Source organism: Aspergillus vadensis (genome assembly GCF_003184925.1).
Source record: "Aspergillus vadensis CBS 113365 unplaced genomic scaffold BO88scaffold_27, whole genome shotgun sequence".
Classification (NCBI taxonomy): Eukaryota; Fungi; Ascomycota; class Eurotiomycetes; order Eurotiales; family Aspergillaceae; genus Aspergillus; species Aspergillus vadensis.
The window spans coordinates 493,626-506,274 of record NW_020292065.1 but is presented as its reverse complement, the minus strand read 5'-3'; the positions used below and the strand labels follow the sequence as shown (position 1 = coordinate 506,274).

The window sequence follows — 12,649 nt, the reverse complement described above, 5'->3', positions numbered from 1 at the left end:
TCTACAGAGCAGCAGCTAACCTTCAGAAGGGCGAACTCATCCATACAAGATTCGCTCTTTTGGACTTTGGCTGACTCAGGATGACGGAAATTCTTGAAAGTGAAAGCCTCCCTACGTTTCAACCACAAGATGGATCAAGAGCATTTACCTCTCAACCACGCAACACGCGAGGCGATCCGGGAATCTCGTCTGGAGCAGGTACAGTCCCTTTGGAAGGTAATTCACCAACCATTCACAAACATGAGGCGAATGCGGATGTAGTTCTACCGTATTCTATTGAGGAGCCAGACGATGAGCCTGCTGAGGCTGCAGGACAGACCACAGACAAACCGGTGATACGTTTACTTGTTGGAGACAACTCAGAGATCTGGCAGGGAGAGCTGGTGGACTCGATGGAGGGGCTCCAGTGCGATTCAGACCAAAGCGCTAGCCAGACGAGAGGGAAGAAAAGAAAGCCTTCCGCGACAGCAACAGGTTCATCTCGACCATTCCGACGGTCATCTTCCGACTCTATACCCAATGCTCAGCGTGACGAGCCCAATGAGGGTCCCAAGAGGAGGCGCCGAAAAGGCAGGTGCGCGAGGGACTATTTGTCCCCGGGAATGTTCTGGCAGCACGATGGCAGCGATACCACCTCGTCGGGGGGCTACAGTTCAAGGTCTCCGTCGACCGATGACAGTGCAACCCAGCCTTCCAGTCACACTGATGCCGATGCAATGGACCTAGATGGTTGAGCGATATTATTGCGGGAGATTGACACTGTCGCTCATCCTTTCGTCCCAATTCTCCGAATCTATATGCGACACGTGACGTAGTTGACGCGAGACTAGCCAGAACGGGCTGGACCCTGTATGACGTCACATGGTTCTCATCGCCATTTCCGGCGAATCTCCACGACTTCCATTGGCGACCACCAGTCGATTGTTCATGCCCCTCGCCAAATAATCTCTGCTCGCGGTCCTTGTGTGCATATCTTCCCAATTGGCCTATTGAGTATTCTCGAAGTTGACCCATATAGCTACAATGGCCGCCACTAGAACGTCCACCCGTCAAGCGGCTCAGAAGGCGAAGGAAGCCATTGCGGCTGCTCCGGATGTCAAGAGCCGAGGTCCTGCTGGCGCAAAGCGCAAGGAAACCACTGACAAGGGCCCTGCACCGAAGAAAGGAAAGAAGGAGGATGACAAGGTAAAGCCCGAGAAGGACCAGCAGCCGACGACCGAAGACGAAGTGAAGACCACAGAAGGTATGGCGCACCTTTTCAATCTGTCGAGGTTCAGACTGACGATATCAGAACTTGCGGAAGAGCCGGAAAAGCCAGAGTCGAAGTCTGAAGAAGCACCTGAGAAACCGGCCGAAGAAGAACCGCAGAAGACCGATGAAGAGCCCGCAGCAGCACCAGCTGAGCCTGCCGACAAAGCTGAGGATCAACCAAAGCCAGATGAAAAGCCTGAGGAGAAGCCAGAAAAGGATGTAGAGGAGAAGCCAGAGGAAAAGAGTGAGGAGAAGCGCGAGGCAGAGCCAGAGACAAAGGAAGAGGAGAAACCCGCTCCTGCTGCTGACGGCGCTGAAGCCGGCGTCAAGACATCACAGGAGCGGGAGGAGAAGGTCGCATCAAACGTACTCGAAAAGGGAATCATCTATTTCTTCTACCGACCGCGCGTAAATGTGACCGACCCGCAAAGCGTTAGCGATGTTGCCCGCAGCTTCCTGGTGCTGCGACCAACACCCATTGGTGCCACATTGAATCAACAGCAGGGCTCTGTGGAGCCTGGTGCAAAGTGCCGGCTGTTGATGCTGCCCAAGAAGAAGTTTCCCACCTCCGGTAAAGAACGCGACATGGGATTCGTTGAAAAGGCTGGACAGAGTATGAAGTCACTTCAAGAGAGCTTCATTGCTGGCGATACGTACGAAACGTCTACCCGTGGCGAACGAACCGTTCCTGAGGCCAGACCGTTTGCCGAGGGCGTCTACGCCATTACATCTACGACTCGGGCGTCTCACTTGGCTTATGTCTTAACCATTCCGGAGACTATTGGATCCATTCAAGAAGACTTTGGTTTGCATTCTCGAGGCAGTTGGGTCATCCAGTCGAAGAACCCCAAATACCCCGGTCCATCCTATGCTCAGATCCAAAAGGACCCCGAGTATCCTGAAAGGTACACTATTTCTGCCCCAGATCATTCCAGAGATATTTGCTGATAGTACTAGTGTACGCGAAAAATTCGGCGACTACCGCTGGGTCCCGTTGCAGCCAGAATTCATTGACTACCCCAACGCACAATTCCTGATGATCGGCGAGGCTACCGACGACCTGGGCAAGGCCGCGACAGCCGAAGAGGGCGACAAGCAGGCCAACGAAGCACAGCCCGGCGAGGAACTAGAGAAATTGGAACAGGAGAATGAAGAGCGGATTGAAGCTCTACGGGGTAAGTTGCCAAGCCTGTGTTGTGATCGGATGACTAACTTTTGTTTAGGCGACGACACCATCTATGAAGATCTAGGATTAGATGCGAAGAACTATCCCAAAGTGCCGACGACCTGGAGTGGCGAATGAAAGACCAAAAGCAGTGACGAATTTCAAAATAAGTATTGAAATGAAATGACATGACTCGAACCTACTCTGTTGCAGAGCCTGTAGAGAACTGCCACTGGACTAGACCCTCAGCTCTGGCTAATCCATCCTGTAAAGCAAAGGGCATGCATCGATGCACCCAGTATCTCAATCTGATAACCCTAGCTCATGATCAGTAGTCAACTTACACCTGTATCACATATCAAATGGTACCTATCGAAGCATCTCTCCCCCGCCGTTCACTTTAGTAAGTCTCATCCCACCTACATTCAGATGTAGCAGTAAAATATATTCCGTCCCCACCACCTGACAAGCGACCCAAACACAATTAATTCATCCATAATCCACCCGCAACATACGAACCCACTCTCTTCTCCTCGTAAAACCCTCTGCAGCACCAGCATTCAATTCCTTTAGTTCCTGTATCTCTGGTTTTTGGGGTGGTGATCGGGGTTTATTAACAAGGGAGATGCACTTCTATTAGTACCTACTAGTAGGGTACATGGATTTCGGTCGGTTCTGGTACTAATGTGGATGGGTCGGGGGATGATCTGATAATTAGGGGTTGGGGTTTATAGTGAGTTTCAAGATTTAATGTCTAGCATGGTTGTTAGGGGTTTTGTAACAGTTGTGTGATGGTGAGTGATGGATTGGTGTAGTGGTGGCTACTAGGTTACTTGTAGTTGTGTGAATATATTTTTGCGGGTACGAGTTAGTACTACTACGAGTAGTAAGGTGATAACCGACGCGGTCATTTAGCATCATGTGTACAACCATTAAATTGCAGCGACAACTCAAATTTACTCAGTAGTTAAGATTCAGCACAGGACACTGTCAAGTGGATATTTATATTGAACCATAAGAGGCGGATACTAATAAATACTAATAAATGAATCCGTGGGGTGTCCGACACCAGGTATAGTTACTCAGCTGTTATAGATCGACCACCACTCAAGAGAAGAGAGTACTTCAGAAGCAACACTAGCATCGCGGAACCCAGTCCGGCACATAGAATATGTTTACCTTGTTTGTCCCCATCGCATTCATAATGCAGTAATCACAACACTGACACTCGTTAAACCGGACTTCAAGTCCCTCCTCAGCTCGTTACTGGCAAATGTTCAGTTAATGAGATGAAATATTGATCGCGCGCAGAATATCATCCAGCGACCAGCCTGGTCCACCCGGGACAATCTCCGCCCAGACTTCTTCCGGCGCGGCGTCTTCGGCATCCAGCAGGCTCCAGTTGGGACTGGGCTCCGGCTTGATCCATTTGAAATCTTCGACCTGACTCCAGTGGTCTTCGTCATCTGGGCGATCGTGATCGAGCGTCTAGAATTATCATCGTTAGTAGAAGAATGGACATGGTTCTAGAGGCCACCTACGTAAACACGGGGTTTCCGACCGAATCGGACATTGCTGCAGTCCTCGATGATCGGGTTGCTGGAACAGCTGAGGTAGACGTCCACATTGGAGCAGTTGTGCATCCGGAACTGCCGACAGTCAACCACGAGAATGCTGTTCTCTACGCCAGTGATATGGGCTGGGCCGTTGATCTGGCCACAGACGAGCAGACTCTCCTTGACGCTCTTGATAGTCAAGCTGGTATACGGCTTTCCGTTGGCAGTGGGAATGGACATGTCGACTACGCAGTGGCGAAGATGGGTGATGGACGCCGGCACAGTTGCGGTCGAGCCTGAAGACGGGAGCATGATGTGCAGGTTATGATGGTTGTTCACAGATACCGAGGACACGGCCGTGGCGGCAAATCCACCCCCTACGTCTGACTTGGGTTTATCCTCATCTTCGTCCACTGTAAATGCAGGGATAGAGGTCGGAGCAAGCTCCGGTCTTTGTAGATGGAGGCGATTGTCGGGTTCATTCAGCGGCGTTGATGGGTACATGGGGGTTTGTGTGGCAGACGAGCTGACCGAAGATGTGTCAGGGGAGGGGAACCCAGGGATACTGCGTCGACCTTGAGCGGCGAGATGCGCTGCATCAGACAGAGAGATAGCAGATGCATTCTTCTTTGTCTTGAAGCTAAACTTTGGTCGTGGTTCGACTGCAGCGCGAGTCTCGACGAGTTTGTCCTGCAGAGCTTTGATGGCCTGGGAAAGTCAGTATGGCAAGCATTACTCAGGCGCGAGGATGTGTACCTCGGCATATATCCGCTGATCATAGGTTGGGATGTAGCTGGCTGCGTCCTTGACCTCGTTGGACAAGCGCGCAATGCCCGCCAGACAGTGATCGGTTGCGTCTGTCCGTTCACCTCCCACTAACGATGTATCTGCCAGCCGATCCATCTGTTCCTGGAGCGCTACAGGAAGAACAGGCGTCAGATTCCTCTCTTCTGAGAAGAGGAAGAGCATAGGTAATCAGCCGGATCAGCTCAATCATACCAGTGATCTCATGCTGAAAATAGCGGAAGAACCGTTCCTTCAAGGGGATTTCGGACTTGAGAATGGTTTGATTCTCGGACTGAGAGGGCCGACGGGCCGGGTCAAACTCAGACATCGACATAATGGCGATGATAAAGATGACGGTAGAGAGTATAAGAGGATGGGAAAGGACGAGAAGACCGCAAGTCGACGACGTTCGGGGGTTGGAAGAACGGGGCGGATGAGATGTATTGATGACGTCGACCCGAGCTCGCTTCACTTTTTGCAGCCGGGGCAGCAGAAGTTGGAGCTTGAATTTCGGGACTGAATAGGCAGGACGTGGTGAATATTGCCTTGCTAAAGGGAGCAGAATGCTAGAAAGCTCCAGACACACGAAGGATTAGCTATTCACGTCCAATGCACGACAGGGCATCAGTCCACCCCAGCGATAGGGGGAGACAGAGAGGGGCAAGCGGCGCTTCGATGGCCAATGCCGAGTCGATCACCCGCCGGTCCACCTCCGGACACCCCGGAATTGAAGCAAAGGGATTCCAGCAATACCCACCCCAGTAGGTTAGGACGACATGCACGAGCAGCGTGTCCAGCTCGTGGTGGCACGAGACCAGAATTTTACTGGGCCAGTTCTGCTACGAGAGAGCAATTGACTCCCAGAAGATGATGGTGACGTCGACTAAACGGGCCGTTCGGAATTCGGCGATTCTCCCCTCCGCGTTGTTGGCGTCCCCGCACTAGTCTCTTTCGGGCCACGACAGCGGCCACTCCCGAAACAAATACGTAGATAAATAATGCCTTGATAAAGAAGGTCATGGAGCACAGTATAATGTGTATAACATACATTTCATACATTCATTGCACATTAAATCAGAATATATAGTAGCTCATCACACATACAGCCAGAATGCATTGTAGCCTTTTATTCCAAAGCGCCAACGCCAATGTCAGCCGCCAGACTCCACGTTCTTTTTTCCCTTCAGAATCACGTCGACGATAGCTCTGGCAGATCGGGCCGCGGAAGAGAGGGAAGACCATCGATCTCGGCCAGTAGTTCGGTTGAGAGCAACGAATGCCGTCGACGTTGAGTATGGAAATCAGCTGCCATGGGCCGCTCAACCACTAGTCGGTCGAAATCAGACCGCAGATCACAGTCGCTGGTCGTCTCGATGCCATCTTGCATGCGGACCGACCTCAGCACCAGCTTGCCCGCCTTGACCCAGAAGGCAAGCACCTCTGTTTCCTGAGGGAAGGACAATGCCAGTTGTCCCGGTCGGAAGACAGACGGGCTAATCTTGGAAGAAGCCTTTCTCACCCGCGACAGCTGAAGACGCCCGTTGGCCTTGGAATCCCCCACATATACTTCGCACATCCCGTTCGCTATAATGAATCGCGTCCCGGAGGGGGACTGCGCTGCATGCACCACACGAGTACTGAAGGAGTCGTTCGTCGTCTTGTCATCCAACATCGAGAAAAATGAGGGGTATTCTTTCGCAAAGAAGGCCGTAAGGAGAACCGCATGCTGTGTCCCATCATAGAACACACCCGTAAAGTCCCCGTCGTTGCTTGTCCACTAGGAACAGTTAGTGGCACATTTCTTTCGGTGAGAACGAAGATACATACCGATGGAAGCTTGAGTGACTTCGATTTGTCAGGGACAATGCTCCATTGCTGAAACGTGCAGTTCCACACGTCGACGTAGGCATAGTGGTCTCCAAGATGGGTGGCAATTGCGAAGTGTTTTCCATCGGGAGAAAATTGCAACTTCCTCTCGATGATAGCCTCCTGTCTCTTCCCCTGATATGCCGTCCCCTTGGCATTGGGGGACGCGCCGATCACAGACCGGTGACCAAAGTCCGACGATCGATCCATGCCACTACCTAGCGAGACTCGCTGGATAGTTCGTGTGCATATCTCGTATACTCGGACCTGATCTTGAAGGGTGAACGCAACATACCGATCGTTGCGTGACATCACCATGCAGGTAACGGGGAAGGTCTGGTTTTCTGTTTCGATGGTGAGGTAAGCTTGGGGAACGTCGCTGTCGTTCTCGAACACGACGAGCTCGTAGTGCTGTGACTGTTAGTATCTAATTCACGAAGTTAAGAACAATGAAAGCTGAATACACACCTGTCCAACAGAAGCCAGAACGGCGCACCGCTGGTCTCCTGCCGCGGCTTGTTGCACGCCCGGAATATCATATTTGTGACCCTTGGGCTTTTTACCGTCTCCTACGCTTGTTTCGAACCTCATAACCCAGTTGCTGCCTGCACCCCAGAACAGCAGGCAGCTTCCTGACGTTGAGAAACAGAACCGGGGTTGACGAGGTAACTGATGCCCTCTGGCAGAGTTCCTCCTGAAGAGCGATGCCCCGCCTCCAAAAGGTAGCTTGACATTTCTGAGGTCGCGTGAAAGGGTTTTGATCGCTTGCCTGTCAAATGACTGGTCCGTCCTACTCCGCGATAGGATCGGGTTGAAGACTTCAGTCGTGGTGGCGATAGCCTGCTTGCTCGTTACCTTCGACAACGGGGCTGGATTCGAGCTGGGTGAAATCGGGCGTTTTGACGGGTCGGACTCAAGCCGTGAGGACTGACTGGTGGAGTGACTGAGAGAGCTGGAACAGGACGTGGTGTCCCTCGAGGTCGAATCAAGAAGGGAATGGCGCCGCTCTGCCTCCGAGTCCGAGAAGAAATGTAGGGCATCTGATAATTGCTCGAGAGGCTCGATCATCCGAGCATGCTGAACCCTCTTATTGCCTGGGCATAGAGGACAATCGATATCCATCGTTAGGAATTCGGGGCTCCCTTGTAATTGCTAATCACCGTTAACTCCTGCAGAAGCACAACCGGGATCATCAAGATACCGCTCCTACCTCGTAAGCACTCTTGTCATGAGCTTTTAAGCTTTCCTCCAGTAGTGGCCCAGGAACCGGATGCACCGCAGGACAGTTGACGACGTAGACTGCGCTGACACGGGAAGTCTTAGGTTGAGGCTTCGGATCGGCTTCGGCTGCAGAAGAGCTCTGCAACCACTGCGTAAGGTGTTGTTGATAATCATGGGAGAATGCTTCTAGTTCCCCGTTGCAATCCCACATTTGTACTCGGCGGTTGATAAGCCACCGCACGAACTGGCTAGATGACTTCTCCCATGAAGTCCGGATAGGAGCCATCTGATGCCAAGTATCCCGGATCCTCCGTGTCTGCAGGGGCGGGTGTTCTTCGGCAGTCTGACTTAAGATGATCGTTGCGAAAATGCGAAGAGGCGCGGTGTTGAACTCGTCATCGAAGGCAGCCAGGACCGTTCTCGTGAGCTTCTTCTTGATTTCCTGTGCTTGATTGAAGGACTCGTCCACTTTATAGGCTGCCGGACTGGTGTAGCCCTGTTCTTGGGAAATCCGACGGCGATCGATGTGACACTGGATGATGGCGGAGTCTACTGCCCACAGCATATCGTATAATAGACAGAAGGACACCAACTGATCCGCATCATTCTTCATCACGTTCGTCAGAAGATCAGTAATAAGCCTCTCTGGAGCGCCCGAAAGTGGGTACTAAGGAGTAGTAAGTTACTGTCCCCATCACAGCATGTTTTATTCACAAGACTTAATTACTTACAAGGCCCGTTGCGAAAGGAGGAAGATAGGGCTTTCCACAGTCCAACAGGAAGGCCTGACTCGCTGACAGATCTGGGGATCCAATACTAGTTAGGGCCTTGGGCAGAAAATCACTAATCAGGAAGCGCTCGACATTTGAAAGGTCCGGGTTCCTCCAGGCCGCTCTCATGGCTCGCTCAAACTGGAACTTGCGGTCGGTATCAATCGCCTCCCCGCGCAACAGGAGCACTCGAATACCCGTGAGTAGCGTATGCGCGATAAGGAGCCTGTATCGAATGAAGTCGCCATCGGTCGATTTATGGGAGGGAAAGAGCTCGACTTTGATTTTGACTAAGTACATCAGAGCCGAGAAGATCGTCTCGGTGGGGAGCAGATACGGCAGGAAGTAAGGGTGACAGTCGCGAACATGGCTCAGACCCTGGAGATAGGTTCGCTGGGCGTCGAAGATGGTCTTGATCCAGAAGACGGAGCGGGTGAGAGGCTCAACGGATGCCTTGGCATCCTGTTGGTAGAGCGCGATGTCCAGCGCATGCTCTCCGATGATTTCGCGTAGGATGTGGGCAAGATCACGGCGGCCCAGCTGTTCCCACACGGCTGCCACCAGCGGATGTGACATGGGGAGAACCGGGATGGCAGGCCACGGACATAAGAGCGAGGGAGCAGACTAAAGTTCGATCACCAGATGACTGGTTTGGGGGGCACGACAAGGAGATCCGATCATCGACAGAGAGCCGCAGCGACAAAGAAGAAGTTGTTTCAGCGTAAGAGGAGAAGGAAGAAAGCAGGTTGAGGCGCCGTGCCCGCCTGCTGCCAGGTGACCCCGACTGATTGGGGGGGAAAGCAACCATGCCGTACTAGGACGAAAATGCCTTATGTCGGTGACCTGCAGCCCTCCTCGAATTTTTTGTGGCCAGCTTATGCGAGGCTGCGTGTCTGTCTTACACGCTTTGCTGATTTGCTAGCAGCCCGTCACCCAGTCATCCGGCCCGCTCATGGACACGGGAGGGGTTGCAGACGCCCCAGCCTCGTTGGTTGATGATAAGTTAAGAAGTAATCCCTTGCTAGTAGCGCATTGGTGGTGTTAGCCATCGGAAAACCAACGACAGTGAAAGAATGGGGTATTGTCATTGGAGAGGCCAGTGTGGGAACCGTCATAGCTTGGGGGGGACCCATTGGGACTTTGATGGGCGATGGTCCGGGCTGGATCGAATGTGACAGAAGCAAAGCAAAGCAGAGCAGGGAGGATGGTGGGTAGTGTGTGCGCAAGAGTGGAAACGGAGAAGATCATTCATTCCTGGCAGGAGATGGAGACAGATGGAGACGGGGAACAGGGATTGCGGGTGGAGAGAGCGACCAAAGCAGTAAGGTACCGGCCCCAGGCTGCAACTAGACGGCGCAACTAGTTGCTGTCCCCTGGTTCTTCTCCTCACCCTCATTGCAGTGGAAGGGATCTGGCTCGCTTTAGGGCTCCTTCGCTTGACTCGGTTGCTGAAGGAAGCTTCAGGGCATGTTTCACGAAGCATGACTTTATTGTTGCTTCGTCCAATGATCCTGGCATGTTAAATGCATGGGGATAATGACCGACTTGGGATGCATAGAATGCTTACGGTGTGCCTGAGAGGATGAGCGGCACAACGAGGGGGCCAAATAGCCTAAGCTAAACTAGAACCTCGTGCTAACAGCTGTATCTACTATCTACTATTTACTATCTAGTCACTGCTAATAACTAATTGTTACTCACTAGTCAGCTCGTTACCCCGCCATGTCTCTCATCATCCCAGTCTTTTTTCCAGGTACCATTTCTGGTAGGAGTCTCTCCCCCCCTTCGGTCGGTCTTTACTCATCGCTGACATGTAGTTAGTTAGTAAGGTAAAGATCCGACTAGTTACCTGCTAACTGATTTGGTTACTGACTAGGCTGGTCCCGGTAGTACCGCCGTTATAACTGTTTTGGACCCCACGGCCCGTCCGTCTCGCCTACAATTAGCGGCAACCACCGAATGGTCAATCCCCGCCCAATACTCTGTAGGCTGTCTCTCTGTCAGTCTGCCGCGGTCGGCTTTCTTCCTCCATCGTGCTTACCAACCACAACCACCTTGCTTTTACTTTACTTCTTCTCCTTCTACTTTTCATTCCTCTTTTCTTTTTTTATCTACCCCTCGGTCTGACATGCATGCAGCCTAGTACCCTTCTATGCGAGACCGACTGTTTCAACCCCAGGGCTTGTCTCATAGCATGATGCCGTCCAAACCAGAACTGACGCTAAAGCATGTTTGCACCTTGCTGAGCTAGACCGAGGTACACCGAGCCTGAGACTACTTAAGTTTGTGCCCTAAGTAATGAGTACAAAGTAGTAGTGGTTGTCTCGTCTCGTGCACTGCCACAGCCGGCGGTTCCCCGTTCTTAGGCCCGAGCGCCCTAGTAGCAACTGGTGGTTCCTCTCTTGACAGGGTCCCACTAAAGATCGTGCGCGAGGCTAAATGGATAAGAAGCAATGAATTACTGTGTACGGCGGGCAAATACAATTCCGCCGTGTTTACTGCAATCGCAGCTGTTCCCAACTGCCACCCTTCCCAAATACTATAATTATAGTTATGTAGTAGTAGTAGTTGATCTTCCCTCTGTTTTTTCTCCAGCACCCCACTGGCCATTCATACTACACTTTTTGAGGTTAAAGCGAGATGATCGACGGAACACTCCTTCCTTCCTGGTTCCGAATGTGTGTAAACTGACTATAGTAGTGATTATGATACCATTGTACAGCCCTGACACTGACTTCATCCAAATAGCCTCCTACTGGGTCTCACCATCTACTCATACATACCCCAGCTGCAGCTCCTCTGGACAACCAAAAATAGCTCAGGTCTTTCAATCAAATATGTACTTTTCAACCTCATCTGTGCGACAGAGCAGTTTCTGCTTGCGCTATTTTACAACAACACCCCAGATGCAGAGCCGAATATGTTTGTGGAGAATCCTGGATCCTTAGGAGACTGGATGAATCTGATTCAAATCACTGTTGTCTGGATACTTTCTGGCCTTACGTGAGTTTAGATTAGCATTCATTGCCACTCGAGAAACATATACTGACTCCAACTCTTTGAAAAAGATTTACACTAAGCCTGCGATACCCCTCCGACTCATCCTTCCGAGTCAAGCTCTCCGCGGCCTTATCATACATTGCCTACCTCCTCGTAGCCGTCGTTCCGTCAGTATGCGTGATCCTCACAACCCCTAGAGGCGAGGATCCGCCCACCAGCGAGAATGAGTGGCAGTTCGCTCTCTGGAGTGGTGTCCATCTCATATTTGTCAACCCGGTCATGACACTTCTTTCATTCAGCGCTGTGTTCTGTCAGGCGCCGAAATTGCTAAAGGGGGTGTCGCCGCCGCGGGCTTTGAGTCTTCCAGGACTTGCGATCCAAGCAGGTGTGTTCACGGTTCTTGCTTTGAGTTGGCCATTCCGGTTTGTATATCTCGATCCTGATCGGAATGTTTTTGCATCGTGGTTTGCGCTGTATACCTGGTATGTTTCTGTTGGTTGGACGGCTGTGGACTCTGCGGTCTTTGCACTGGTTCAGGGGATTCTGTTGTGGTTGGCGTGTAGGAATAGGAAGTACTGGCGGTTGGATGAGGATGGGGAGACTGAGCCGTTGCTGGCTAATAGAAGTTGATTGAGCCGGTTGATGTGTACATTGTCAGTTATTCACCGCTCCCAAGGCCTTGCTTTTGGTGTCACTCTTGGTCAGTGGCTGAGTTGGTCAGCTGCTGGCAGGCACCGGACCATCTGCTTGTAGACTCAATTCCCATTACAGCTAAAGAAATTCCCAGTCCACTGGTCTCTATGGAAAACGAAATAGCAAATATGATCGTATAGCACACATACCCCCTGTAGTTCTCTCTAGCTCGTAAGCATGTCAGAATCTTGACGCTGTAGTTAAGGCTACTCAAGGCCAGTGATAGCTCTTTCATATTCTGAAGCTATGGTAGAGTTTGAGAAATACTAGTATGTTCAAATAGCAGAGACCATATACAATAAATTGGGTAGTATTAGTACTAGGAATCATGCTACCATTCC

At 51.5% G+C, this 12,649-nt stretch overlaps 4 protein-coding genes across 4 annotated transcripts; 2 read left to right on the top strand and 2 right to left on the bottom strand.

Annotated features, from left to right (window-relative positions):
• Positions 1-80: 80 nt before the first annotated feature.
• BO88DRAFT_373447 (uncharacterized protein) lies at positions 81-2,765 on the top strand (the record flags this gene model as incomplete). Its single annotated transcript, XM_025704273.1, has 6 exons — positions 81-637; positions 826-849; positions 1,038-1,243; positions 1,292-2,156; positions 2,209-2,426; positions 2,475-2,765. The coding sequence occupies 6 exons, from the start codon at positions 81-83 to the stop codon at positions 2,552-2,554; spliced, it is 1,950 nt and encodes a 649-aa protein (XP_025558910.1). The 3' UTR covers positions 2,555-2,765.
• A 932-nt stretch (positions 2,766-3,697) lies between these two features.
• On the bottom strand, positions 3,698-5,092 carry BO88DRAFT_429159 (putative tubulin-specific chaperone c; the record flags this gene model as incomplete). Its single annotated transcript, XM_025709125.1, has 4 exons — positions 3,698-3,904; positions 3,958-4,680; positions 4,729-4,922; positions 4,972-5,092. The coding sequence occupies 4 exons, from the start codon at positions 5,090-5,092 to the stop codon at positions 3,698-3,700; spliced, it is 1,245 nt and encodes a 414-aa protein (XP_025558909.1).
• Positions 5,093-5,822: 730 nt separating this feature from the next.
• Positions 5,823-9,323, bottom strand: BO88DRAFT_408045 (uncharacterized protein). The gene is made up of 5 exons (XM_025707608.1): positions 8,577-9,323; positions 7,835-8,512; positions 7,093-7,776; positions 6,586-7,035; positions 5,823-6,535 (listed from the first exon to the last, which is right to left on the bottom strand). The coding sequence occupies exons 1-5, from the start codon at positions 9,189-9,191 to the stop codon at positions 5,948-5,950; spliced, it is 3,015 nt and encodes a 1,004-aa protein (XP_025558908.1). The 5' UTR covers positions 9,192-9,323; the 3' UTR covers positions 5,823-5,947.
• A 1,859-nt stretch (positions 9,324-11,182) lies between these two features.
• Positions 11,183-12,245, top strand: BO88DRAFT_396328 (uncharacterized protein; the record flags this gene model as incomplete). The annotated part of the gene is made up of 3 exons (XM_025705237.1): positions 11,183-11,293; positions 11,364-11,618; positions 11,684-12,245. The coding sequence occupies exons 1-3, from the start codon at positions 11,256-11,258 to the stop codon at positions 12,243-12,245; spliced, it is 855 nt and encodes a 284-aa protein (XP_025558907.1). The 5' UTR covers positions 11,183-11,255.
• Positions 12,246-12,649: the final 404 nt, after the last annotated feature.